We start from the raw sequence: 26,526 nt of genomic DNA on the forward strand, positions 1-26,526 counted from the left end.
GTACGGGTCGGTATCTCTCCTTTATGGGAGGATGGTCTCCCGTTGGGATGTGATGTTCTACCCCCTTTACTCGCCCAAAGTCTAGCTGGTGTTTGCTAAACACTCTCTCGTACCCTTGAACCACCCGATAGACTCCCTGTTTTTGGTGTGAGGGAGTGGAGTCAGTACCCAAATGCAGTTGCTGACACCAGTCCTCCATTGGTTTCTTAGAGCCGTTACCTTCCTCTGGTTGAGATGGAGGCAAGGGTTCCACGGCCTGTACAGAATTCTGGTTGATGGTGAACAATTTGGCTAGCGTGGCATACCAGGGCAGGTATACTTCTCTCTCCCCGATATTGATGATGCGGACGGGCACCCTCCCATGGCGTACATCGACCACCCCCCGTGCTGTCAAAATGGTGGGCCTACTGTCTGAGTAGACGGGTTCTACCATTGCTTGGTAGTCTCTACCTCTTAGACCAATAGCTGCCCGGCACCAAATCATCATCTCACTTTTTGGGGGCATGGCAATAGAGAACGGGTCACACATTCTCACGCTACCTATCTCACCACCAGATAGTTCCACTTGTTGCCGCTTCATCAGTGCCCGGATCTCTTTTTGGAGCACACGCTGCTGGCTGGAACTGGCGTTCTTGGCAACCTGTTGCAAAATAAGAATCACCTCTGCAAGACAGTTTTCGATTACGTTAGTACCTAGGGTTATTTTTGGGTGACTCTCGCGACGGTCAATGTCCACAATGATCAGTCCTTGTGCCGGCAGTTCAACTTTACCGACCTTGATGGTCACTTCCTTAAATCCTATCTGTGGTACGGGCTGACCATTGCTGGCGATAATGCTCAGGTCGTCAACCCGCTACCCAGATATGTCCGAGTCATTCCATTACCGCTTGAAGAGCACGTACGGGATGGTGGTGATCTGTGACCCGGTGTCTAGTAGGGCACTCATAGGAATGCCATCCAGTACCACAGGCAAGACCGGACGTCCCCCTACGTATTTGTCACGCCAGTTTGATGGGCCTAATGATCTTATGCCTGGGGGTTGGCCCTCTACCCCAGGTTGTGCCCGTTTAAATGACAGTACCTTGCCATATGTCCGGGTTGATTGCAGCGGCGGCAGATGGGTCGTCCGTCCTCGTTGTACCGGTCGCTGGGTCTTCCTCTGGCCGGTGGGGTCTTCCTCAGTCGGCGCCACGGGACGTCCTCTGGTCCGGATGCCAGCTGGATCTTTCCTGGAGAAGAGACCTGTAAAGACTGCACAGTTCTGGTTAGCGCGGCAACGCTCTTAGTCAGCTCTTGGACCTGAGCAGGTCTGTTGCCGGGTCATTGTTCAAAGCCTGCGCATCAGCTCCCACAGGCCCTGCAGACAAGGGCGCCGCGTCCTGGTGATAAGTAATAGCAGGGCGCCTGTGGGTCACAGCGCCACCTGGTGCCGGTTCTCGGAGCACCCGGATGGCTCTGTCCTTGAACTGTGCAAAGTCCAGGTCAGGGTCCTGTAAGGCTATTGCCCGCAACTGGGTTCGGTGGGCATTGCACTGTAGACCCTCAATAAATTGTTCGGTCAACAGCTTGTCTTCATTTCCCACGCTGTCAGGGTCTGCCTGCTTAATGGCTCTCAGGGCCTCTTGTAGGTTTAGAGCATAGTCCCTTATACTTTCATGTGCCCGTTGTTTGCACCCGTAAAATCTTAGTTTTATCTCGGCTGAGGTTCGGGTATCAAATGTGTCTTTCAGCTGGGCTAGTATTTCTCTGACAGTCCTCTTCTTCCCAGGTGACCAGGACTTTACCTCCCTTTGGGCTGCCCTGATTAACTCGGCCACCAGGATGCTCACTTTTTGCTCTTCTGTGAGGGGGTATACCTGGAAGAGGCTATCAAGTCTTTCCCTAAAGTCACTCAGGGTATGTGACTCTCCTGAGTACTGGGGTAGCCAGGTTGCCCCCGGGATATAGGGCATGGTGAATGGCATGACTGCTGCAGCGGTTGCGCTGGCGGTGGCTGTGGCAGTGGAGCTCCCCTCGGTGTCCGACATCCTCTTTCCCCTCTAGTGGACCGTGGCCTACCTTGCGATGCTCTTCTTCCGTAGGCTGCGGTTCCGCAGTCAATCGTCGGGGTAGAGGACCTGGCGTCGCGCTCCGATGACGTCAGCGTCGCTCTTCCTCCCTTCCAGGACCTTGCGCGGTGTCGGAGCGTGGAGCGGAGCTTCGGATCTCGCGCGCTTTCGGCGTCCACGCCCCTCTTCTTCCCGTGCGGCGTCCCGAAGATGGCGTCCGAAGGCGGGAAGCAGCTGCGGATGGCGGGAAGAAGGCAGAAGACGGTGGGAAACGGTCCAAGATGGCGTCTGATGGCGGGAATCGGCTCTGGATGGCGGGAAACGACTCCGGACGGCAGGAAACTTCACCACAGGTAAGTTCAAAAGTCTTTTTCAGGCACGCAGTACCCGGTGGTTGCGGGCACGAAATCCTGCCGACTACGCCAAAGTTGACGCGCCCCCTGGGCCTGTGCTGTGCAGGGGGATACCCGGAGCCGGATCGCTGGGGCTTGTAGTTCTCCGTGGCGGTGACCCGGTCCGTGCCCAGGGCGGTCAAACCAGTGGCGGTCTTAAGTAATAACAATGTCCGACTACGCCACCCGTGGATTGCGGTCAGTGGGGACCGCCGCTGCGCTGCTGACCGCTGAGGCTGATGTTGTTTGCGCAGCCGAGTATGGGATAACTCCCCACGGGAGAAGTATTGCCTCAGGGCAGCTAATGTGGATGATGGGAGTGATGGTGTGAGCGTCCCAGTAGTAATGGTGCTGGTGCGGCGATGAAACAGAGACGTGTGGTGCAGTTCAGGGTCTTTACTGATGGAATAAAGCAGACCCTCCCGGGAGTACTGGTTAGCAGTAGGGGCCTGGTCAGTCTGTGAGCAAGCAGGATCTCCCCTGGCCAGGTGGAGTTGTAGGCCTCCCCGACTATCTGCACTCTTTCCTGGCTACCTTGCTCTATGCGGGTAGAAGTAGCCCACGTCCCTGAGTATACCGTGTGGTGCTCACCCGTATAGCCGGTGACTTGGGGCCTTCCGTTAGCCTTCGCTTCACGATGGCGGTGCTGGTCCCTTGCTTGTGACCGTGCCTTCGGGTTTCTAAGGCCAGAGGACATGGAATCCCCTGCCGGTTGGATTCTGCTGCTGGGCCTGGATGTCCCCACAGCCTCGGACTCCATGTCCGGGTTAGTGTCTTCAGCCAAGGCGAGCTTTCTAGCTTCCAGCCTCTGGCACTTGCTCCTGCTCCTACAGAGCTCCTGTTGTAACTTTCCCTGTGTCTGCTGTCCTCCAGACCTGACTGCGTCTCTGTCTGGGATTTCACTCCAGGCTCTGACTGCTCTGCTTGTTCTGCAGGCTCTGTCTGTCCTAATCCCGCCCCAGACCCAGTTTATAAGGGCAGATTCCTCCCCTCCCAGGTCTGGGTGGGCCGTGTTGCATGCTTAGGGCTCCTGACCAGAGAAACCTCCCACTTGCTCTCAGACATATTATCTCTATTACTGTGGTAACCAGACCCCTGGGGTGCCACATATGCATCCTATGAATGGATGATAACTCGTTTTCACTGGACGACCTTTTTCAAATAGTTTGAAATGAGTTGGTTACTGTCTTGGGAGATTTTAAAGTGTTATACACTTTCTATTCAGGGCACTTGGAGTACTGGAAATTTGTTGCAAATCAAATTCCAGTTGTCCCTGGAAAATTCAAATTTCAAAAGATTCGCTCATCTACATGAACACGTCTTCTTAATCAATCACAAATCCATGTATCAGATTGTGATTCACAGACCGGCTGCAGCTTTCCCAACCAGAACTCAACAGCCTCCTAGGCACATATGAGGCAGTCAAGTTTGGATTTGGAGACCTTTGGCCAGTCTCTACATCATGGTTCGTAGTCTGGCCAGATACACACATCTGTGTGTCACGGTCCAAGAATGAAATCACAGACAACTACCCACCGGCAGATTGCCCCATGATTTTGCTTCCAAACTAAGTGGAAGTGATAACCGAGTGTGGACGGAGTTCGGACTGCATGCAGCCAGCTGCAACATGTGGTCTCATCCTAAGGCCGGTTTCACAAGTCCGCATATCTCCGGTACCCGAGATATCCTTGTCCCGTGTGACTGAGTATGTCACACGTGTGGCAATTGTGTGCCACATCAGGATCACTTGGACAGGCGCCTGGGAATCAGCCCTACAGGTAGCGCTGTTCCCAAGCGCCGGGTGCTGAACACTGCCCTCATCATGGTTCCCTGCCGGTGCTGCGATCAGCACCAGCAGGGACTATGATGAGGGTAGTGGTAGTCTTCTCCCAGTGTCCACCTGTGTAAAAAGTAAGAATAAAATAATAAAATCCAAATACTCACTTCTTCTAGGTGTTCCCGGCTGTAATCCTCTGACCACTGACACAGAGCAGCCAGGGAGAATGAGCTGCTCTGGAGCTGCAGCTCAGTGAGTGACAGGACACCGCTCCTGAGCTGCAGCTTCGGAGCCGCTTATTCTCCCCGGCTTCAGCGGTCAGAGGATTACAGTGGGGGACACTTAGGTGAGTATATGGATTTTATTATTTTATTCTTATTTTTACACCGGTGGACACTGGGAGAAGACTACCACTGCCCTCATCATTGTCCCTGCTCGTGCTGATCACAGCGCCGGCAGGGAACCATGATGAGGGCAGTGTTCAGCACCGGCGCTTGGGAACAGCGCTAACTGTAGCTCTGATTCCCAGACACTGGTACATGTCACATGGATGTCATCCGTGTTGTATGTTATGCAGACCGTGTATCCGCAAAAAACTGACTTGTCTCCGTGTAGAAAACACAAAATCCATGAAAACACACTGAGGTGTGCACAGACCCATTCATTTTATTGGGTCTGCTGGTGTCAGTGTCTCCGGTACGTGTGGAAACTGTCACCACTCATACCAGAAACACTGATCTCTGAAAGAGCCCTTAGGCGATGTTCAGAATTTTACATCAGTATTTGTCAGCCAAAACCAGGAGTGGGTGCAAATTGCAGAAGTGGTGACGTGTTTCTATTATACTTTTCCTCTGATTGTTCCACTCCTGATTTTGGCTTACAAATACAGATGTTAAATACTGACCAAATAGTGAACATGTAAATGTGGTCTAAGACTGTTTTCACATATTTGCATTTCATCAGTGTTTCCCATCAGGATTTATAAGCCTGACTCACGAGTGGAACCTACCGAGAGGAAAAATGAATAGAAAGAAGCTCACCAGTTCTGTGCTTTGCAGCCATTCATGTTTATGACTTATAAATGCTGATGAAATGATAACCACAACTATTAATGTGTGAATAAGGCCTAAGTCTTGAATTATTACCATATCCTTTTCACAAGAAATGTTAAAGGAGTTGTCCATGTTATTCACGAAAGTCTCCAGTCACTTTATGATACGCGTTGTGAGGATACAAGTGGATTGAATGAGGAAGCACACGTCTAGTTGGAGAGTGGCCGGGATATCGCATACTTGCCGGTCACATGATCACTCAGTCTTTCGGCCAGCATCGGCGAACACTCAACACATGTCAGTGACTGCAATCTGTTGTGAAAAACTCTTTAAATGTTACCGTATGATATTGAGATAAAACATGCAATTTTATCTCAATATGTACTGTATGTGCAGCATATCTGTATGTTGTATAAAACTGTATGAGTGTTTTAAAATCTTCAATCTCTCTGCACAGTCTGTAAATTCATCGATGTTATCTGCTCGAAGACTACCCCCAAACTTACAATTGTTACAGACTGCATGGAACACGCCCTGACTGCTGAACACCCGTGGACCCGTTATTCTGCCGGACCTTATGCTAAATTCTTCTATATTCCATTGTCTTATGTTCCTACATGTGTAACTGATTACATACTTGGCTCTTAGCTTTCAGTTTAATACATAAATGATGAAACTTTGCATGGTTGTATTTAAGAATTACATCTCCCATCAAAACTTCTGCTATTTTTTTTAATGTTTCTGAGCATGATAGATGGATGACACAAGGCCAACAATGCCATTTAGCCCCACCAGTTAAATATTCTATATGCTATTGACAAGTTACTCTACAAATAACTGCACAAGGTAATGCTGGGACTACACAATATTTGGCAGGGACGCAAGTCATGTGGCCTATGTTCGCTGTATGTTGCTGCAAAGGACTCAACTGGCTCCATCTTTTTTTTCTGGTCACAATGCAACTTATTCACTTATATGCTGTAATGTATCACCTCAATAAATAATTATCTCTCACTGACCTCTCCTACCTATGCAATACTTTTTGTGCAGGAATGAAATCTCCTCTGGCATACCCACAGTCAGCAACTAACGTATACGCAACTGGATGGACTGAACCTGTGAAACTGTTAATCTTTCCCCTGACCGTTAATATAATGATGTAGCCCTTTAAAAAATAAACCTGTTGATCCCTTTATGATCCCAAAGCACTGATCCAGCACAGAGAAATTTCCAGCTTTAGGCCGCGTTCACACGTTCAGTATTTGGTCAGTATTTTTCATCAGTATTTGTAAGCCAAAACCAGGAGTGGGTGAAAAATGTAGGCATGTGTTTCTATTATACTTTTCCTCTGATTGTTCCTCACCTGGTTTTGGCTTACAAATACTGATGTAAAATACTGACCAAATACTGAACATGTGAATGTGGCCTTACACTGTATTTATTCGCTCCCCTGCCTGTTTATCAGGTGAATGGCAATGTACCTGAGCAAAGGACCTCTCAATCAGCCAGAGGAGGGTGCTGCTAGGTAGGAAATATAGTGTGAAGCTGTAAGTGCATCTCCCACCCCAATGCACTTCAAGACAACTTCAAAAAGCAGTTTCTCACTGTAGGAGCAGTGCTTTGGGATCATAAAATGGATCGACTGGCTTATCTTTTAAAGGGGCTCCGAAACTATAAAATATATATTTATTTATTTTTACTTTAAATATTTTTATTGGGATTTAACAACATTTATATGAAAACAGAACATTCCAATTATGTTCAATATTAACAATAATGAAGTTGATGGTTGTTAATATTTAAATTATCGTTAAACATTTAGAATATAAGTATAACCAGTTTGATGAGGTATAAATATAAGCATGAACCAAATAATTATTTGTGTGCTAGAGGAATGTAAAAAAGAAAGGCGGGCGGAAAGCGAAAGAAAAGGAGGAGGTGGTGGTGGTGGTGGGGGAACACCACGACTTATTGAAACCAGCACTTCAGAGGAGGCCACATCTACCACAACATTCTATTTTAACCAGATTGCCAGGTCCTTCCCCTGACTGAATAATATCCAACATATCCATTGACGATTAAAAGCTTCAATGCGATTGTTATCATGTGCAATCATGTTTTCAAGTTTCATAATCTTGTTAACCTCTTCCACCCATTCACCCAAAGTGGGAGTTTCTATGGATTTCCAGTGACGTGGAATAATTGACTTAAGAGCTGTTAGAAAGGGCCTAAAGATATCTCTCCCTTTTGAGATTGAATCCGGAGTAATGGAAGGTAGGCCTATTTGGGGGAAGGTGTGACTCTGCTGCCAGTGAGACTATTGTACAGTAAGAAAACTGAATTCCATAACCCACAAACCAATGGGCGTTCCCACCATATATGAAACATAGACCCATCTGCACCACCAGACCGCCAGCACAAGTCCGACACAGAGGGGAAGATCCCATGTAGCATAGTGGGACAATGGTACAATCTAGATCGTCTTATAGTTTTTCTCCTGAGCACATAAGTAATAGGTAATTTGTGGGAGAGTATGAATGCTTTTTGCCAATCCTCCTCTGAAATTTGACTACGTAATTCCTTCTCCCAAGCCCCAGTCGAGGGTCATTGCAGGTGTCCCTTTGTGTTGCTTTGTATATACAAGATAGAAGTCAAGACAAGACACACAGACTTACTTGAGTGGTTAAGGGTTCAAAGTGAGTGAGTTCTCCTTAATTCTAGTCAGACATATGTGAGAATTTATAAATGACCTGAACTGGAAATATACCAGCCAGAATAGATGCCTACTTGGACAAGAGCCACCAAGTTCTGTAAAGGAAGAAGAGCCTGATCCCATGAAAACATGTTTCAATCTAACCCCAGCGGATCTGTCCCAGATTAGAAATGAGTCTGCACCTGAAGCAGGGGGGAAATTTGGTTTGTCAAACAAGGGCATTAATGGACCCAACCTACATGATATAGATGATGAGATTAAGTTTTACTCCCATGTTTACAAAAAGTGTTGAGTGAGTATTGGTAATTGTTTAGTTTGTACATGTATTTTGTCAATGCAAAGTAAAGATGTGTGTGTCCAGGGAGAGGTCCCCTTCCAGTTTAACCCATTGCTTATGTTCCACAGACCTGAACCAGTCCACTGCTCTCATAAGAATCTCAGACGGATGGTATTTTTTTAGATCAGGCAGACTAGTAGCCTTTTATTCTTGGGATAACACAACATTTTAAAATGTATCCTAGGTCTCGACATTCCCCATACAAAATTGCTAATAGCCTTGTTGAGATGGGAGAAAAAGGTCAGAGGAACACAAACAGGAACGGTCAGGAATATATAAATAGGTTTTTGCAAAATGTCCATTTTGATCACATAATACGACCAAACCAGTACAAGGGTTTCAAGTTATAATTCATTAGATTTTGAAGAGTTTGTTTAAGGATGGGGATATAATTTAAACAATACAGATCATCCAAGTTCCCCAGAATTTGGTACCCAGGTACTTAATTTCGTCTGTCTGTCTGCCACTTAAAGGGAAAGCTATAAATCAGTTGTTGTGTCAGTTTAACGTTAAAAGTTATGTTCATGGCTTCTGTTTTAAAGTACTTGTGTCACGGGTGTATCAGAGGTGACACAGTCGCCCTGTAGTTGGTTGCAGGAGATCTATACGTTTGGCATTACAGACATCTTCTTAGATGAGAGGTTGTCTCTAGGACCTAGCGGCTACCTCCCTCTGGCCTTGGTGTATAAATACCTGGTGTGTCTGAGAGGGAGGTGTCGGCTATATTCATTTCTACTTGTGAAGGCTTAGCAAGAGCAGTACTTCGTCCTCTCTGGAGCTTGAGGCCAAGTGCGCATTTGTCTGGAGTTCGTCTCAAGCTAAGCAATCGCCCCCGGTTTGTCTACCCTTGTTGTCTATAGAGTTTAGTGGAGATCGACTAGTGCTCATCTCCTCCCTTCCCTAGCCTTAGCCATATGCCATGGAAAGCCAGGGCGAGGCACGCGTGCGGCGATTGGCGAGGAGCCAATATAGGGACGGTAGTTGAGACAGTGTGACGCTAGTCCAGACTAGGAGGTCTCCACTCCCCCCTTTCCCTAGTATCTGGGCTTCCTTTGCCTCTTCCATCTGTGTTCACTAAGTCTTTCCCACACCTGGCGTGACAACTTGACTTAAAATTGTTTACATGGCCGAATTCTTTAAATTCCTTAGTTATAAAGGGAAATAAGATCATTGGAATTTAAACATAGAGCAACAAGTCACCTGGGTATATAGCTAGTTTATAATGATGTGAGCCTACAGTAACTCCACTAATATCTGAATTTTTACGTAATGCTACCACTAAATCTTCCATCACAAAAGTGTATAGGAGAGGTGATAAAGCACACTCTTGCCTCATGCCATTTTTAATAGAAAATGTGTCAGATAGAAGGCCATTTACACTAACTCTCGCTTTAAGGTCAGTGTATAAGGATAGAATTTTAGATAATAAGAAAAGGCCCAACCCAATTTGTTGTAGGGTGCCCGTCAAAGTCCAATGCACTCTGTAAAACGCTTCTTCTGCATCTACAGAATCAAAGCACGTTGGGATCTCCTTTTTTTTGCATATGAAATTAACAATGTTTTATTTGTATTATCACAAGCTTCTCTACCCTTAACAAAGGCCACCTGATCGTTGATAACAATTGAGGGTAGGTAGTGGTAATGCTGTAATTATTTTAGAGAATATTTTGACATCTACATTAATGATATTGCACAAAAATCAAAGGGGGAGTTTTCTGAGATTAGTATTGAACACTTTTACTAAAAATGGTAATAACTGGGGTGCAAACATGTTCTAAAATATATTATTGAATCCATCTGGACCAGGGTTCTTACCGGTATGGAATGATTTAGTGGCCTCTCCTATGTCTTATTCAGTGTTTTGTCTAGTACCTCCTGCTCAGGCATCTGTAAGAAAGGAAGGGCAGTGTCCATAATAAATTTGTCAATTTTTGTTTCAATAATTAGATAGCACATCGTGGTATTGTCCATGAATATTATATAGCAAGCTATAATGGCAACAAAATGTTTCAGCTATAGTACAGACCAAAAGTTTGGACACGCCTTCTCATTTAAAGATTTTTCTGTATTTTCATAACTTTGAAAATTGTACATTCACACTGAAGGCATCAAAACTATGAATTAACACATGTGGAATTATCTACTTAACAAAAAAGTGTGAAACAACTTTAAAGCCCATGACGTACTGGCGCACACAGGCTGTGCAGGCGCGATCGCCGCCGGGTGTCAGCTGATAGTACCGGGTGTCAGCTGTGACAATGTGCAGGGAGCGGTCGATCGCAGCATTGCGGTGGCTAAGGGGAGGTGATCACAATACTCACCTCCTCTTCCGACCTCCAGCGCTGTCTGCCGCGGCTTCCCGGGTGTTGCCATGATGACCCGATGTCGTCATGACAACATCCGGGTCACCAGACAGCAGGAAGATTGTTTGGTCATGCACTCACTGTGCAGCGCTGACTGCCTGCATGGCACAGGGATGGTGCTCCATCCCTATGCTATGCAGGCGATCAGAATAAAAAAAGTGAAAGTCCCAGAGTGGGACAAAGTAAAAAAGTAAATAAACTCTCAGAAAGTGGAAAAAAAACATTTAAAAAAAAATTGTAAAAATATAAAAAAATAAAATAAATAAATCCACCAAAAATAAAAATATAATGTACCCATCAATAAATATTATTATGAATAAAAACAAACAATAAAAGTACACATATTTGGTATCACCACATCCGTAACGACCTGACCTATAAAACTGTCCCACCAGTTAACCAATTTAGTGAACACGGTAAAAAATAAAAATAAAAAACAAAGCAAAAAACAATGCTTTATCATCATACCGCCAAACAAAAAATGGAATAACACGCAATCAAAAAGACGAATATAAATAAAAATGGTACCGCTGAAAATGTAATCTTGTCCCGCAAAAAACAAGCTGCCATACAGTTCCATCATCCGAAAAATCAAAAAGTTATAGCCCTCAGAATAAAGTGATGCAAAAAAATAATTTTTTCTATAAAATAGCTTTTATTGTGTAAAAACGCCAAAACATAGAAAAACTATATAAATATGGTACCGCTGTAAACGTACTGACCCAAAGAATAAAGCTACCTTATCAATTTTACCACACGCGGAGTAGAATAAAAAAATGTAAAAACAAACAATTCCTGAATTGTTGTTTTTTGTTTATTCTGCCTCTCAAAAGCTGGAATAGAAAGCGTGCCTGAAAAGGGCACCAATAAAAACGTCAACTCATCCCGCAAAAAAAAAATATGGAAAAATTATAGCTCTCAAAATATGGCGATGCAAAAACTAGTTTTTAGAAAATATGTGTCTTAGTGTGTGACAGCTGTCAATCATAAAAAGCCGATATCATTCTGGTATCTCTGTAGTCGCACTGACCCAAAGAATAAGGTCATCTGATCATTTATACCGCACTAGGAACGGCGTAAAAAATAAACGCTAGGGCTGGGGTTGGGGTTAGGGTTGTGCCAATGTTAGGGTTGGGGTTAGGGTTGGGATTTTTTTCAAAAGTAAAAAAAAAAAAAAAAATATGGCAACTAGTGTTGAGTGTAGTTCTCGCTACTTGAGTTTGCATCGGGTGCTCAGGTATGCATTGAGTATCGCGGGTGCTCGAGTCTCCGCCAAAAAAACCTCGCGGGGATTGCCTGCCATGCACGAGCGATCCCGCATGTTTTTTTTGGGGTGTCTAATAACCGTGAAACATGCGGGCGGGGACTCGAGCATTTCACTTGAGCACCCGTGATACATGGTGCATACCTGAGTACCTGATGCAAACTCAAGTAGCGAGCACTTGCGCTCAGGACTAATGACAACTTATTCAATATGATGACCTAATGTCATCAAATTCTGTGTCGTACCTCTGGGTTCAAAATGTTCACTATACCCCTTGATAAAATCCTTGAGGGGTGTAGTTTCCAAAATGGGGTCACTTGTGGGGGGTTTCAACTATTTAGGCACATCAGGGGCTCTCCAAACGCGACATGGCGTCCGCTCTCGATTCCAGCCGATTTTGCGCTCAAAAAGTCACACAGTGCTCCTTCCCTTCTGAACTCTGCCGTGCGCCCAAACACTGTATTTTCCCCACATATGGGGTATTGGCGTACTCAGGAGAAATTGCATAAAAGTTTTTGGGGTCCATTTTCTCCTCTTACCCTTGTGAAAATAAAAAAATTGGGGCTAAAACATTCTTGTGGAAAAAGTTTGATTTTTTTATTTTCACGGCTCCATGTTATAAACTTCTGTAAAGGACTTGGGGGTTCAAGGTGCTCACCACACATCTAGATAAGTTCCCTGAGGGGTCTAGTTTCCAAAATGGTGTCACTTGTGGGGGGTTACCACAGTTAGGCACATCAGGGGCACATCCGCTAATTATTCAAGCAAATTTTACAATCAAAAAGTCAAATGGCGCTCCTTCCGAACCCTGCCGCGTGCCCAAACAGTGATTTTCCCCCACATATGGGGTATCGGCTTACTCAGGAGAAATTGCATAGTGCAATTTCTTCTGTTACCCTTATGAAAATGCAAAAGTGGGGGCTGAAAAACATTTTTGTGGGAAAAATGTGAAAATTTTATTTTTACGGCTCAATGTTATAAACTTCTGTGAAGCACCTGGGGGTTCAAGGTGCTCACCACACATGTAGATAAGTTCCCTGAGGGGTCTAGTTTCCAAAATGGTGTCACTTGTGGGGGGTTTCCACTGTTTAGGCACATCAGGGGCTCCCCAAATGCAACATGGCGTCCGCTAATTATTCAAGCAAATGTACTTAACACTTTTTTGTTAAGTAGATAATTCCACATGTGTTATTTCATAGTTTGGGAAAACTTTGAAAGTTTCCCCAAGTGCAGTTGCAAAAACCATCAAACGCTACAAAGAAACTGGCTCACATGAATCATAGAATCATAGAATCATAGAATGGTAGAGTTGGAAGGGACGTCCTGGGTCATCTGGTCCAACCCCCTGCTCAAAGCAGGATTCACTAAATCATCTCAGATAGATGTCTGTCCAGCCTCTGTTTGAAGACGTCCATTGAAGGGGAACTCACCACCTCTCGTGGCAGCCTGTTCCACTCATTAATCACCCTAACTGTCAAAAAGTTTTTTCTAATATCTAATCTGTGTCTCCTCCCATTTAGTTTCATCCCATTGCTTCTAGTCTTTCCTTGTGCAAATGAGAATAAAGATGATCCTTCTACAATGTGACAGCCCTTGACATATTTGTAGACAGCTATTAAGTCTCCTCTCAGTCTTCTTTTTTGCAAGCTAAACATTCCCAAATCCTGCAACCGTTCCTCATAGGACATGGTTTGCAGACCAGTCACCATTCTGGTCGCTCTTCTCTGAACTTGCTCCAGTTTGTCTATGTCTTTTTTAAAATGTGGTGCCCAAAACTGTACACAGTATTCCAGATGAGGTCTGACCAAAGAGGAGTAAAGACCGATAATGACTTCACGTGATCTAGACTGTATGAGGATCGCCCCAGGAAAGGAAGACCAAGAGTCACCTCTGCTTCTGAGGATAAGTTTAACCGAGTCACCAGCCTCAGAAATCGCAGGTTAACAGCAGCTCAGATTAGAGACCAGGTCAATGCCACACAGAGTTCTAGCAGCAGACACATCTCTTCAACAACTGTTAGGAGGAGACTTTGTGCAGCAGGCCTTCATGGTAAAATAGCTGCTAGGAAACCACTGCTAAGGACAGGCAACAAGCAGAAGAGTCTTGTTTGGGCTAAAGAACACAAGGAATGGACATTAGACCAGTGGAAATCTGTGCTTTGGTCTGATGAGTCCAAATTTGAGATCTTTGGTTCCAACCACCACGTCTTTGTGCGACGCAGAAAAGGTGAACGGATGGACTCTACATGCCTGCTTCCCGCCATGAAGCATGGAGGAGGAGGTGTGATGGTGTGTGGGTGCTTTCCTGGTGACACTGTTGGGGATTTATTCAAAATTGAAGGCATACTGAACCAGCATGGCTACCACAGCATCTTGCAGCGGCATGCTATTCCATCCGGTTTGTGTTTAATTGTACCATCATTTATTTTTCAACAGGATAATGACCCCAAACACACCTCCAGGCTGTGTAAGGACTATTTGACCAAGAAGGAGAGTGATGGGGTGCTATGCCAGATGACCTGGCCTCCACAGTCACCAGACCTGAACCCAATCGAGATGGTTTGGGGTGAGCTGGACCACAGAGTGAAGGCAAAAGGGCCAACAAGTGCTAAGCATCTCTGGGAACTCCTTCAAGATTGTTGGAAGACCATTTCCGGTGACTACCTCTTGAAGCTCATCAAGAGAATGCCAAGAGTGTGCAAAGCAGTCATTAAAGCAAAAGGTGGCTACTTTGAAGAACCTAGAATATAAGACATATTTTCAGTTGTTTAAAACTTTTTTGTTAAGTATATAATTCCACATGTGTTAATTCATAGTTTTGATGCCTTCAGTGTGAATGTACAATTTTCATAGTCATGAAAATACAGAAAAATCTTTAAATGAGAAGGTGTGTCCAAACTTTTGGTCTGCACTGTATCTCTCTGATTTAAGGGCATAAAAATTCAAATTTAGAAAATTGCAAACTTTTCAAAATTTTCGCCAAATTTCCGTTTTTTTCACAAATAAACGCAAGTGATATCGAAGAAATTTTACCACAATCATGAAGTACAATATGTCACGAAAAAACATTCTCAGAATCAGGGGAATCCGTTGAAGCGTTCCAGAGTAATTACTTCACAAAGTGACAGTGGTCAGAATTGTAAAAATTGGCCTGGTCATTAATGTGAAAACCACCTTGGGTTGTAAAGGGGTTAAGCAGGTCAACATATATCTGGAGGGAAGCAGATCATTTATGTTGTCTGTGAAGGAGAGCAATCTGCTCAAGCAAATGGGAGACTTTAGCTGCTCTATCTTTTTTTCTTTTTAGCCTGGATCCAGGCTTTATTAGTATCCCTGTGAGGATGCATTTGAGTGCTTCTCATTGAAATTATGAGGCAGTTTCATCATGCTCATGAATATTTTTGAAGGAGTCTATAGTCTCATGAAGGTCAGAGACACTTCATAATTATATTGTTTCGGGGAGGTAACATTTTCTGCCAGATTCCCCTTAGTGACATTTTGTTAAAGGGACAGTCCCATCTTCAGACACTTTAAATATTCAATAGCTGTGGTTTCTACCTCTGAGAACCATACTAATCCGAAGAAAGGGGCTTCGTCTTGTACTGTGATTGCGATGATGCCCGCACCAGCTTGGCTCTCTCCATTCACCTCCATCGAAGTTCCAAAAATACCTGAACAAATATAATTGGTAATTTTTCAGAATTGACATAGAAGTTAGATGCAGAAATCCATATAAGTGCGCCATCTCTTTATTATCTGTGGAGGAAGAGGTCTTGTTCTTAGGTATATGTCCAAGTGTGACCAGTACCTCTCAGACATTTATTGTATGCATACCCCTTTAAGGATGCCATGCCATTGTCTCAAAAAGGAAACATTTACTTTTTTAGATTTGTTTCTATCGTTGGTTAAAAATAATTTGTTTAGATTTTTTTTTTTTTTAATCAAACCACCTGCAGGAAATATAAGAAAAATAAGTTATTTTACAGTTATACATTTCCATATTTTACATCCTGTGGAAAATTGATGTTTTTCATTATAATCCTTTTTACACTGGTCTGGTAGACTTCATGCTATTTCCAACTTTTTTCCCGAGCACTATAGATCAGCTGCTAGGCTTTATTAACCACTTCACGACATTTGATGTACGCTTATGTCATGGCCGAAAATGGATTCCCCCAAAATTACGTACATTTATGTCTTGGCGATCATGCGGGCACAGGAGCAGTACCCTCATGATGACTGCTGGGAGCTCGGCTTAAGTGAAAGCCGAGCCTCGGCTGTCACTTCCAGGATCGGTTCCCGCATCGCCTTGGGCATTTTAGCCCCCAAATGCCGCGATCGATATTGATCGCAGTAATTAGAAGGCAAAGAGAGGGAGGGGGCTCCCTTTCCCTTCAGATCGGCCCCCTCTGCGACCTCATCGTGAGGGCCCGATCGTTGCCATGATGACCTCCGGGTCAGCCAGCTACAGCAAGCCTGTTAGACCATGCTCAAAGCATGGATGGATTCCTTGAGAGTTTCATATGAATCACATCACTCAGAGATTTAGATGAAAACCCCGATATAAGTGCACAGCGTAGAACGCCGGCTAAACATGATCCAAAATGATATGTGAGACGTTTGGTAGTGCATTGAGCTGTAGGGTGGATTGCTGCTAAAAGGGAAAAGAAAGAAAAAAACACTTTAAATCTTCTTCTTTAGCAAGTGTGAACGAGCTGAGTGTGACCGGAGTGTAAGTACAAATGGAAGTAAGTGTGTGACTTGTTTTTCAGTGACTCAGGGATTCAGGGAGTTTGGAAGGGAGGAATTTGGACTGAATTGCTGTCTGTATTTCATTAATTCTTTACATTTCTTTTTACTTAACATTTCTGTCTAGGGCAATCCCCATTAGGAAATGAGCTCCATTATTGACAATGCTATCCAGTGTACATCTTGCCAAATGTATGCAATCCTTGAACAGCTGGTCGGGGTTGCTTACTGCTGTGCGAGATGTCTGCACGTTGTGTGTTTGGAAGCCCAGGTACTGAATCTAAATGAGCAGCTGGCAACACTGTGATCCATTGACAATATGGAAAGGAGTCTGCTGCTCACTGAGCAGCAGCTCACTGCGGTAGATGTGGGGGAGGGTGGTAGTAGGGAGCGGCAGGACAGTGAGGCAACTAGCTGGGTGACAGTTAGAAAGGGGGGTAGAGAGCCAGGGAGGTTAGTCCTGATCTGGCACACCCCAATAAGTTTGCAAAGTTGGCAGATGAGGGGGGTGTCAGCACAGGGGTAGCACTGCTGCAGCAAGGCATGTCCTCTGAAAGCCGGAGGAGTGTCAGCTCCAGTAAGGGGGGAAATAGGAGAGCGGGGCAGGCCAGGCAGGTGCTGGTAGTGGGGGACTAAACTATTAGGGGAACAGATAGGGCAATCTGTCACATAGACAGGGATCGTCAAACAGTGTGCTTGCTACCTGGCACTCGAGTCCGGCACATCGCTGATCGGGTTGACAGATTACTGGGAGGGGCTGGTGAGGACCCAGCGGTCATGGTGCACATTGGCACAAATGACAAAGTTATAGGTAGGTGGAAGGTCCTTAACCCTTTCGCTACCCTGGGATTTTCCGTTTTTGCATTTTCGTTTTTTGCTCCCCTTGTTCCCAGAGCCATAGCGCTTTTATTTTTTGGTCAATACGGCCGTGAGAGGGCTTATTTTTTGCGGGACAAGTTGTACTTTTGAAAGACATTACTGGTTTTACCATATTTTGTACGGGAAAACGGGAAAAAAATTCCAAGTGCTGTGAAATTGCAAAAAAAAGTGCAATACCACAGATGTTTTTTTTTATTTTTTTTACCACATTCACTGAATGCTAAAACTGACCTGCCATTATTATTCTCCAGGTCACTACGAGTTCGTAGACACCAAACATGTATAGGTTCTTTTTATTTAAGTGGTGAAAAAAAATTCCACAGTTTGCTAAAAAAAAAAAAAATGGCGCCATGTTCCATGACCTGTAGCGTCTCCATTTTTCGGGATCTGGGGCGGGTGAGGGCTTATTTTTTGCGCGCAGAGATTGACAGCGGCATTTAGCATGTTAACAGCAGCGGGTAGATCGCGATTCCACCCGCGGCTGTTGCGGGCACATGTCAGCTGTAATAATCAGCTGACGTGTGCCCGGTTCAGTGCGGGCTCAGCGCCGGAGCCCTCACTGAACCGGGGGTTTCAGGCTGGTGCGTACTAATACATCCCAGGCTGTAAAGGGGTTAAAGATGATTTCAGGGAATTAGGCTGCAAGCTTAAAGCAAGGACCTCCAAGGTGGTATTCTCTGAAATACTAGCTGTACCACGTGCCACGCCAGAGAGGCAACGGGAGATTAGGGAGATAAATAAGTGGCTCAGGAACTGGTGTAGGAAGGAGGGGTTTGGGTTCCTGGAGAACTGGGCTGACTTCTCAGTTGGCTACAGATTCTACGCTAGGGACGGGCTGCACCTCAATGGGGAGGGTCAGGCTATGCTGGGGGAGAAAATGGCTAGAATGTCGGAGGAGTGTTTAAACTATGGATTGGGGGGGTATTCATTTTATAGGTGGGGAAGATAGTGCAGATAGTGACCTGGGCACAAATAAAGAAATTGGGGGTGGGGTTAGACGAGTCAATATAGTAAGAAGGAATAGAGTGTAACATACCTGGCGGCGTCCTTGCATAGTGGTCCATCTCCCACTGTGCAAGAGCGCGCACTTGATCTCCTGTCCAGAATGTCTCTCTGGCTTCCCTCCATGCTGTCTGTTTGTGTCTGTTTCTGCTGCTTAAGGGCGGCGCCCGATCACTTCCTGCTTTTTGTACCTGCTGTGGGTCACACCCCTTGTGCGTCCTCAGCCTATTGCTGTCTGTCACCTGGTATATAGCTCAGCTGCTCCAATCAATCCCTGCCTGAGCATAGTGTTTCTTTCAGTGTGTGCTCGCACTCTGAAGGTGCCAGGTCCCGTTCTGTGTTCTCTTGTCTGCCTATCCTGGAGGCTGTATTTCCAGGCCTATCTGAACACGCTCCTAGCCTGTTCCTCCTGCCTTCTAGGGGCTGATTACCTAGACCCGCTCCTGTATCTTGTCTGTCCTGTCTGAACACGCTCCTAGCCTGTTCCTCCCGCCTTCTAGGGGCCGATTACCTAGACCCGCTCCTGTATCTTGTCTGTCCTGTCTGAACTCGCTCCTTGCCTGTTCGTCCCGCCTCTCTGGGGGCCGTATTCCCAGACCCGCTCCTGTATCCCGCTGCAGTGTCGGTCTCCTCCGTACACTCAGTTCCAGTCTGAACTCTCTCCTATCCTTTACCTGTTTTGCCTCTATGTCCGTTCCTTTCCTTTTTCTGCAGAGTCTGAACTTGTACCTAACTCCTGCTTGTTGTCTCTGTACTCCCGTTTGTGAGTTTGTGGTCCACTCGTTACTTCACTGCAAGTACCCTGTGGGTATCTGGCTCTGCCTTTCTCTTCCTGTCTGTTCCGTGTGAACAGAGCCCAGTCCCCCCTTCTCTGCCTTGCTCACCGCTCCGGCGGTTCTAGCCTGCTCTGACTCCTTTGCTCACCGCTCCGGCGGTTCTAGCCTGCTCTGACTCCTTTGCTTACCGCTCCGGCGGTTCTAGCCTGCTCTGACTCCTTTGCTTACCGCTCTGGCGGTTCTAGCCTGCTCTGACTCCTTTGCTCACCGCTCCGGCGGTTCTAGCCTGCTCTGACTCCTTTGCTCACCGCTCCGGCGGTTCTAGCCTGCTCTGACTCCTTTGCTCACCGCTCCGGCGGTTCTAGCCTGCTCTGACTCCTTTGCTCACCGCTCCGGCGGTTCTAGCCTGCTCTGACTCCTTTGCTCACCGCTCCGGCGGTTCTAGCCTGCTCTGACTCCTTTGCTCACCGCTCCGGCGGTTCTAGCCTGCTCTGACTCCTTTGCTCACCGCTCCGGCGGTTCTAACCTGCTCTGACTCCTTTGCTTACCGCTCCGGCGGTTCTGGCCTGCTCTGACCCTTTTGCTCGCTGCTCCGGCAGCCTTGCTCCGCTCTGACCCTTTTGCTCACTGCTCCGGCAGTCTCGCTCCGCTCTTATCCTTTTGCTCACTGCTCCGGCAGTCTTGCTCCACTCTTGCTCACCGCTCCAGGCGGCCTCGTCCTGCTTTACTCTTGTTCACTGCTCCGGCAGTCTCGCTCAGCTCTGACCCTTTGCTCACCGCTCCTGGCGGCCTTGTCCTGCTCTGCTCTTGCTTACCGCTCCAGGCGGTCTTGTCCTGCCCTGTTCTCGCTCATCTCTCTGGGCGGCCTCACTCTGCTGTGTTTGTCCGCCACATCTGTGGTTCTGTTCCTGAGTCCCAGTGTGTACTGGGTCCTATCCCGCCAGTGTCCCTACCTGCTAGTGCTTTCCTTTCTGTACTCTAGCTGTGCTCGCCTGTACCCCTCTGCCTGTATTGTTCCTGAGTCCCAGTGTGTACTGGGTCCTATCCCGCATGTGTTCCTACCTGCTAGTGCCTCCCTGTCTGCACTCTAGCTGTGCTTGCCTGTACCCCCCTGCCTGCATACCCGCCTGCCTGCATACCAGTCGTGCCTGCCTATACCCACCAGTCTGTGCGCCAGCCTAACCAGTCTGTTCCTGTATTCCCCTGTGTGGGTCAACAGCCGTGTCCGGGGTCTGTCCTGGAGTAGCACCTGGTCCCTCTGCTCGGTTCCTCCTTGGTGCACTGGCGTCGTATGCCGTCGTGCGACCCTGGTCGGATCGGGTGAATACCTAGTTACGCCCCTCCAGGCATTCACTCTCCGACACGGTCCAGTGGAATCACACGCACACGCCGCTCAGCCCGGGCGTGTGCATTACATAGAGGTACAGAGAGATACATAAAATGCATGTACACTAATGCCAGAAGCCTCACCAACAAAATGGAGGAATTAGAATTAATTTTGTTGGAAAATAATTATGACATGGTGGGGATATCTGAGACATGGCTCGATGAGAGCCATGACTGGGCAGTTAATTTACAGGGCTATAGTCTGTTCAGAAATAACCGTACAAACAAGTGAGGGGGTATGTGTTTATATGTAAAATCATCCTTAAAACCCATCTTGCGTGAGAATATATGTGAATCTAATGAAAATGTAGAGTCCCTGTGGGTGGAGATAAGGGGAGGTTGAAAAACAATAAATTACTGATATGGGTTTGTTATAAGTCTCCAAAAATAATGGAAGCAGCGGAGAATAAAGCAAATAGATGAGAAAGCGACTCAATGAGAAGTCATTATTATGGGGGACTTCAACTACCCTGAAATACATTGGGGAACAGAAACCTGTAGTTCAAGCAAAGGTAATAGGGTTTTGACAACTTTGAGAGACAATTACCTTTCACAACTGGTTCAGGACTAGAGATGAGCGTTGTTCGTCTCGAACTGTTCGCCAATCTCAAATTCGAGCTGTTTTGGGTGGTGTTCGAGCCGTTCGGCGAACACGAACGATTTGAGAAAAATTCGGCTGTTCGAGGTTATGTTCGATAACTGTTCGTGCACCAAAATCATAACTGGATTTTTTCTCAGTAATGATGAAAATTAATGTTAATACGCAGTTTGAGTGTACAGCGGGGTGGGGGGAGGGGCAGGGGATGGATCTCTGCAGGAATAATGAAGATCTCCATTTTTTTTTCTCTTTCCCGCATTTACAGTGGGGAGGTGCAATCTGTCAGCCTATCAGCAGCGCACACACGGAGCGAAGTGCTTTTTTTCACACAAGCAAGGGCATGTGTCATTGGCAGTGTATGTCACATGTCCTTGCCCTATAAGACCAAGCCATTTTCCCCGTCGCCACCATTTTCTCACTGCTGCAGCTGCGTGTTAGACGGCACCGCTGTTGCTGTGTGCGCTATACCTTGTTAATTTCAAGCCAATTTTCGCACAAATCTACAGATAGCTTGGGAGTAGGGAATAGTTGTGATTGCAGTCCTTTTAAGGACTAGGTTACAGCATTTCCTACGACTTTTATCAGGCAGGTCTGTGCTCTTAAATAGATAGATTGTGGGAGTAAAGACTAATTGTAATTGCAGTCCTTTTCAGGACTAGGTTACATCAGTTCCTATCAGTTTTTGCCAGGCAGGTCTCTGCCAGTGCTGTGCAAGTTTTTTTCACAGCATTTGGCTGAATCTAGCAAAGCTAATCCTTTTTGGCCTATTGCAGAGTGTGTTAGTCAGTGGAGTAGCCTATCTGTGTTGCAAGATATACCACCTGTGTATAGAATACCAATTTTTTTACTGCACCTAGTGAAGTAAAATCTTTTGGGCATAGCATCATTCTATTAGTCCATCTATACTGACCTCCATCAGGTTGCAAATTGAATATCATTTTTTTCTGCATCTAGCTCTGAAAAAATATTTGGGCTTCTAGCAGTGTGTGGGACTTGTTCTATTAGTCCATCTATACTGACCTCCATCAGGTTGAAAAGTGAATATAATTTTTTTCTGCATCTAGCTCTGAAAAAATATTTGGCCTTCTAGCAGTGTGTGGGACTTGTTCTATTAGTCCATCTATACTGACCTCCATCACGCTGCAAATTCAAAATAATTTTTTGTCTGCATCTAGCTCTGAAAAAATATTTGGCCTTCTAGCAGTGTGTGGGACTTTCTCTATTAGTCCATCTATACTGACCTCCATCAGGTTGCAAATTAAAAATAATTTTTATCTGCATCTACCTCTGAAAAAATATTTGGGCTTCTAGCTGTGTGTGGGACTTGTTCTATTAGTCCATCTATACTGACCTCCATCAGGTTGCAAACTGAATATAATTTTTTTCTGCATCTAGCTCTGAAAAAATATTTGGCCTTCTAGCAGTGTGTGGGACTTTCTCTATTAGTCCATCTATACTGACCTCCATCAGGTTGCAAATTAAAAATATTTTTTTGTCTGCATCTAGCTCTGAAAAAATATTTGGCCTTCTAGCAGTGTGTGGGACTTTCTCTATTAGTCCATCTATACTGACCTCCATCAGGTTGCAAATTCAAAATAATTTTTTGTCTGCATCTAGCTCTGAAAAAATATTTGGCCTTCTAGCAGTGTGTGGGACTTTCTCTATTAGTCCATCTATACTGACCTCCATCAGGCTGCAAATTAAAAATAATTTTTATCTGCATCTACCTCTGAAAAAATATTTGGCCTTCTAGCTGTGTGTGGGACTTGTTCTATTAGTCCATCTATACTGACCTCCATCAGGTTGCAAACTGAATATAATTTTTTTCTGCATCTAGCTCTGAAAAAATATTTGGCCTTCTAGCAGTGTGTGGGACTTTCTCTATTAGTCCATCTATACTGACCTCCATCAGGTTGCAAATTAAAAATAATTTTTTGTCTGCATCTAGCTCTGAAAAAATATTTGGCCTTCTAGCAGTGTGTGGGACTTTCTCTATTAGTCCATCTATACTGACCTCCACCTCCTCCTTGTTGGCGCTGTAGCCGTGTTTGCGTGGGGTGTCCATCAACCAGCCATCCTCCACTCCATCCATCTGGACCATCGAGCGCTGCACGGCACTCATCCGTGAACAAAACAGTTTTGAAATCAGTCTTCATGTAATGTTTGGCCCACTGGAGCCGTTTCTGCTTGTGTGAAGTGGATAGAGGAGGTCGACAGGATGGCGTATGCACAGCTGCAAACCTCTGAAGGACCCTGCATCTTGTTGTTCGGGGGACGTTGGAGGCACCAGCAGCTTCAAAAACTTGTCTGCTGCTATGACAAGGCTTTTTTGCCGCTGCTCTTTTAACCTGACGTAATTGCCTGTAGGAAAGAGTCCTCAATTTGCCCTTATCAGCACGCACACGTGTGTACTGTGAATCAGCTACATACTTCTTGATTGCCAAGACACTTCATCCTGATCATCGCACAATGTTGATTGTAGTCATGCCTTGACCTAAACACTCCATAATTTGTTGCTTCTCAGCAGCCGACACATCCTTTTTCTTTCCCATTTTGGCAGAAAATGTAGGCTGCTTAATAATGTGAGACAGCCTTCTTAAGTAGTCTTGCCTTTCATTGGACACACCTGCCAAACTAATTAGCACAGGTGTCTGCAATTGCTTACAGTGATATAAAGAGCCCTGACACACATCACCATCAATGAGTTTAACTGACAAACAAACAAATTCTTCCCTTATCACTGCTAAACACTTTTTGCATAATAATTTGGAACACAGTGTACATGTGCTTTTCCACAAAACACCAGTGGTTCACGTAGTGAATCTTACAGTTCTAACTTGCCAACCGTGGTCTGTATGGAGTTGTTCAATAAAGGACCCAAAATTAAGATAACATAGATGGGAGAGGTGTCTATGAATAGGAATTCCTAAGTATTTGATACCCTGTGAGGGCCAGGCAAAGGGAAAGTTGGACTGGATGGAATCCTATATGGATTTGGGGAGGGAGACATCGAGGGCCTCAGACTTCGCTGCATTGATTTTAAAATTTGACCATGTAACAAAGTGATCTATTTCAGCCATAACAGCATGGATGGATATATGTGATTGAGTGATATATACTAGGACATCATCAGCAAATAGAGAGCACTTGTACTCGGTGCCTCCCACCTCAATCCACCTAATATTGGGGTTATGGCGAATTGATGAGAGCAGGTGCTCCGTCACTAGGATGTATAAGAGAGGGGACAGAGGACATCCCTGCCTTGTCCCATTGGTGATTGTGAAAGGTGATGAAAATGTTCTGATGCACCCCCTGGGCCTTGGGACACCCGGAGCCGGACCCTTTTTGGTGGATGCTGGTGGTTGTAGTCTTCGTGGCGGCGACCCGGTTCCGTGGCTCAGGGTGGTCAAACCAGTGGCGGAACTATTTATGTGGTTTTGATGTTTAAATGTCCGACTACGCCACCCGTGGATTGCGGTCAGAGTGAACCGCCGCTGCAGGGCAGACCGCTGAGGCTGGTGTTGTGGGTGCAGCAGAGCGTAGCATAACTCCCCACGCGAGGAGTATAGCCTCAGGGCAGTGTATGCGGAGGATGGGGGTGATGGTGCAGGGCAGCAGCAGTAACGACACGGAGTCAGTGATGCAGTCCAGGGCCTTTACTCACAGTTCTTATTATCCAGACAACGTCTGCAGGTAACGACTGCCCACGTCGTACTGTGCTCACCAGGTGAGGGGCTCAGACAACTCCCAGATAACTTTGGAGCGCTTCACAGGACCCCCTTTGTGTGTCCTTTGTCTGGCCTTTCTTACCAACCCTTCTGTCCGGCTGCCTCGGGCCTCCTCTTGGTAAACTTGGCGCCAGTTTCCCTGACCCTATGTGGTGCCTTCCTAGCGGGTGTAGCGAGGGGCTGCGCCACATAAAATGTCACAGCCTCCGGTTTCTAGCTGAGGGTCGTTTCCTGCCTCCACTAGTTTCGGGGACCGGTCTCCCCCTTTGGCCTGACCCCTCCACGCAGGTGGATTCGGGCGTGCGGTGGAGACTCGCCCGTCCGCACCCCTGGGATCCCTTCATTCCTCGTTCCTGGAGCCTTCTCCGCTCCTCTTCCTTCCTTCTCCCTCTTCCAGGCCTGGGCCTCTGTTACTAGGCCCGCCTCCGAAGCAGAGCCCATGCAGAGCCCCTGCTCCCTGCCACTTCTGCTCAGACTTCTCTGCACTGAACTAAGATGGTGCCCACCTTTTATACTCCCTTCTCAATGCACCCAGGAACTGCTTCCTCCCTGCTCCTGCACTACAGGGTTCCCCTTCCTCAGTGTTCCCTCCCCCCACTCCAGCCAGTGACAGGGACTGTCGTGCCCATCTCAGAGGCATATTGGTCGCCCTGCCCCACGGCAATGTGGTGTAATGCATGCAGGTGTCGGGTCCTGATCCACACTCCATCCTTACCTGAGAGTGAGATATCACACCTCTGGGTGAGGTGCAATACTTCTGTAGCAACCGAGCCCTCAGGGTGCTACAATTCCATTTATCTTCAGCCTAGGTGACGTATTGTGATACAGGGCCGTGATTTTGGCTATAAAAGGGTCCCCTAGACCCCTACCCCAAGCTTTTTAAGAGAATCATATATGGCGTGCCAGCTTTTTAACTGCAGCAGCTTTAGTGGACGCTACTGGAGCTGGAATTACGCGGCTGCTGGCATGAGACTTGCCCTCCAATAGATCCTTGTAAATGGATTTAAAGTGTATTCATTCAAATTAGAGAGACAATTTAAATTAAAAAGCTTAGAGCTGCCTCCACCACAGGGGGGCTCGCTCGACCCACCAGCGGACAGGCACCAGTATTGGGAGAGGGGGGCTGGCCGTCAGGGTTCACCGCGGCTCTGGCACAAACCCGGCGACACGGAGGTGGCACGGGCAGGAGTGGACTGAACGTGTCGGCTTCTCACTTTTTGGATTTTAGAAGGGCATGACATGCCTATATCTGTGTCTCCCCCTCCTTTTACTCCTCCACCTCTTTTCTTTTCGCATGACTATATGTACTTGTCACTTTTCCATGTGTTAGTTGTGTCTTCTGAGCAGTTTGTCAGCTTTTGGACACCTTTGAAGGTGTTTTCTATGTGTTTCTATGTGTTTTTGTTTGCCTGCCATTGGTTTTAACGGTGTTCGAAGGTGTTCGACGAACAGTTCGACGAACA

At 46.2% G+C, this 26,526-nt stretch overlaps 1 protein-coding gene across 1 annotated transcript in view; it reads left to right on the top strand.

The window, feature by feature from the left end:
* The window catches only part of LOC141201413 (17-beta-hydroxysteroid dehydrogenase type 6-like), a 40,266-nt gene extending 33,979 nt beyond the window's left edge, over window positions 1-6,287 (top strand). The window contains exon 5 of the mRNA XM_073663406.1: window positions 5,727-6,287. Within this exon, the coding sequence (XP_073519507.1) occupies window positions 5,727-5,917 (191 nt within the window). The 3' untranslated portion in view covers window positions 5,918-6,287. The remainder of the gene's footprint in view (window positions 1-5,726) is intronic.
* Window positions 6,288-26,526: the final 20,239 nt, after the last annotated feature.

Source organism: Phyllobates terribilis, unplaced genomic scaffold, assembly GCF_046119375.1.
Source record: "Phyllobates terribilis strain yellow unplaced genomic scaffold, ASM4611937v1 Scaffold_2__4_contigs__length_985480577, whole genome shotgun sequence".
NCBI classification, from domain to species: Eukaryota; Metazoa; Chordata; class Amphibia; order Anura; family Dendrobatidae; genus Phyllobates; species Phyllobates terribilis.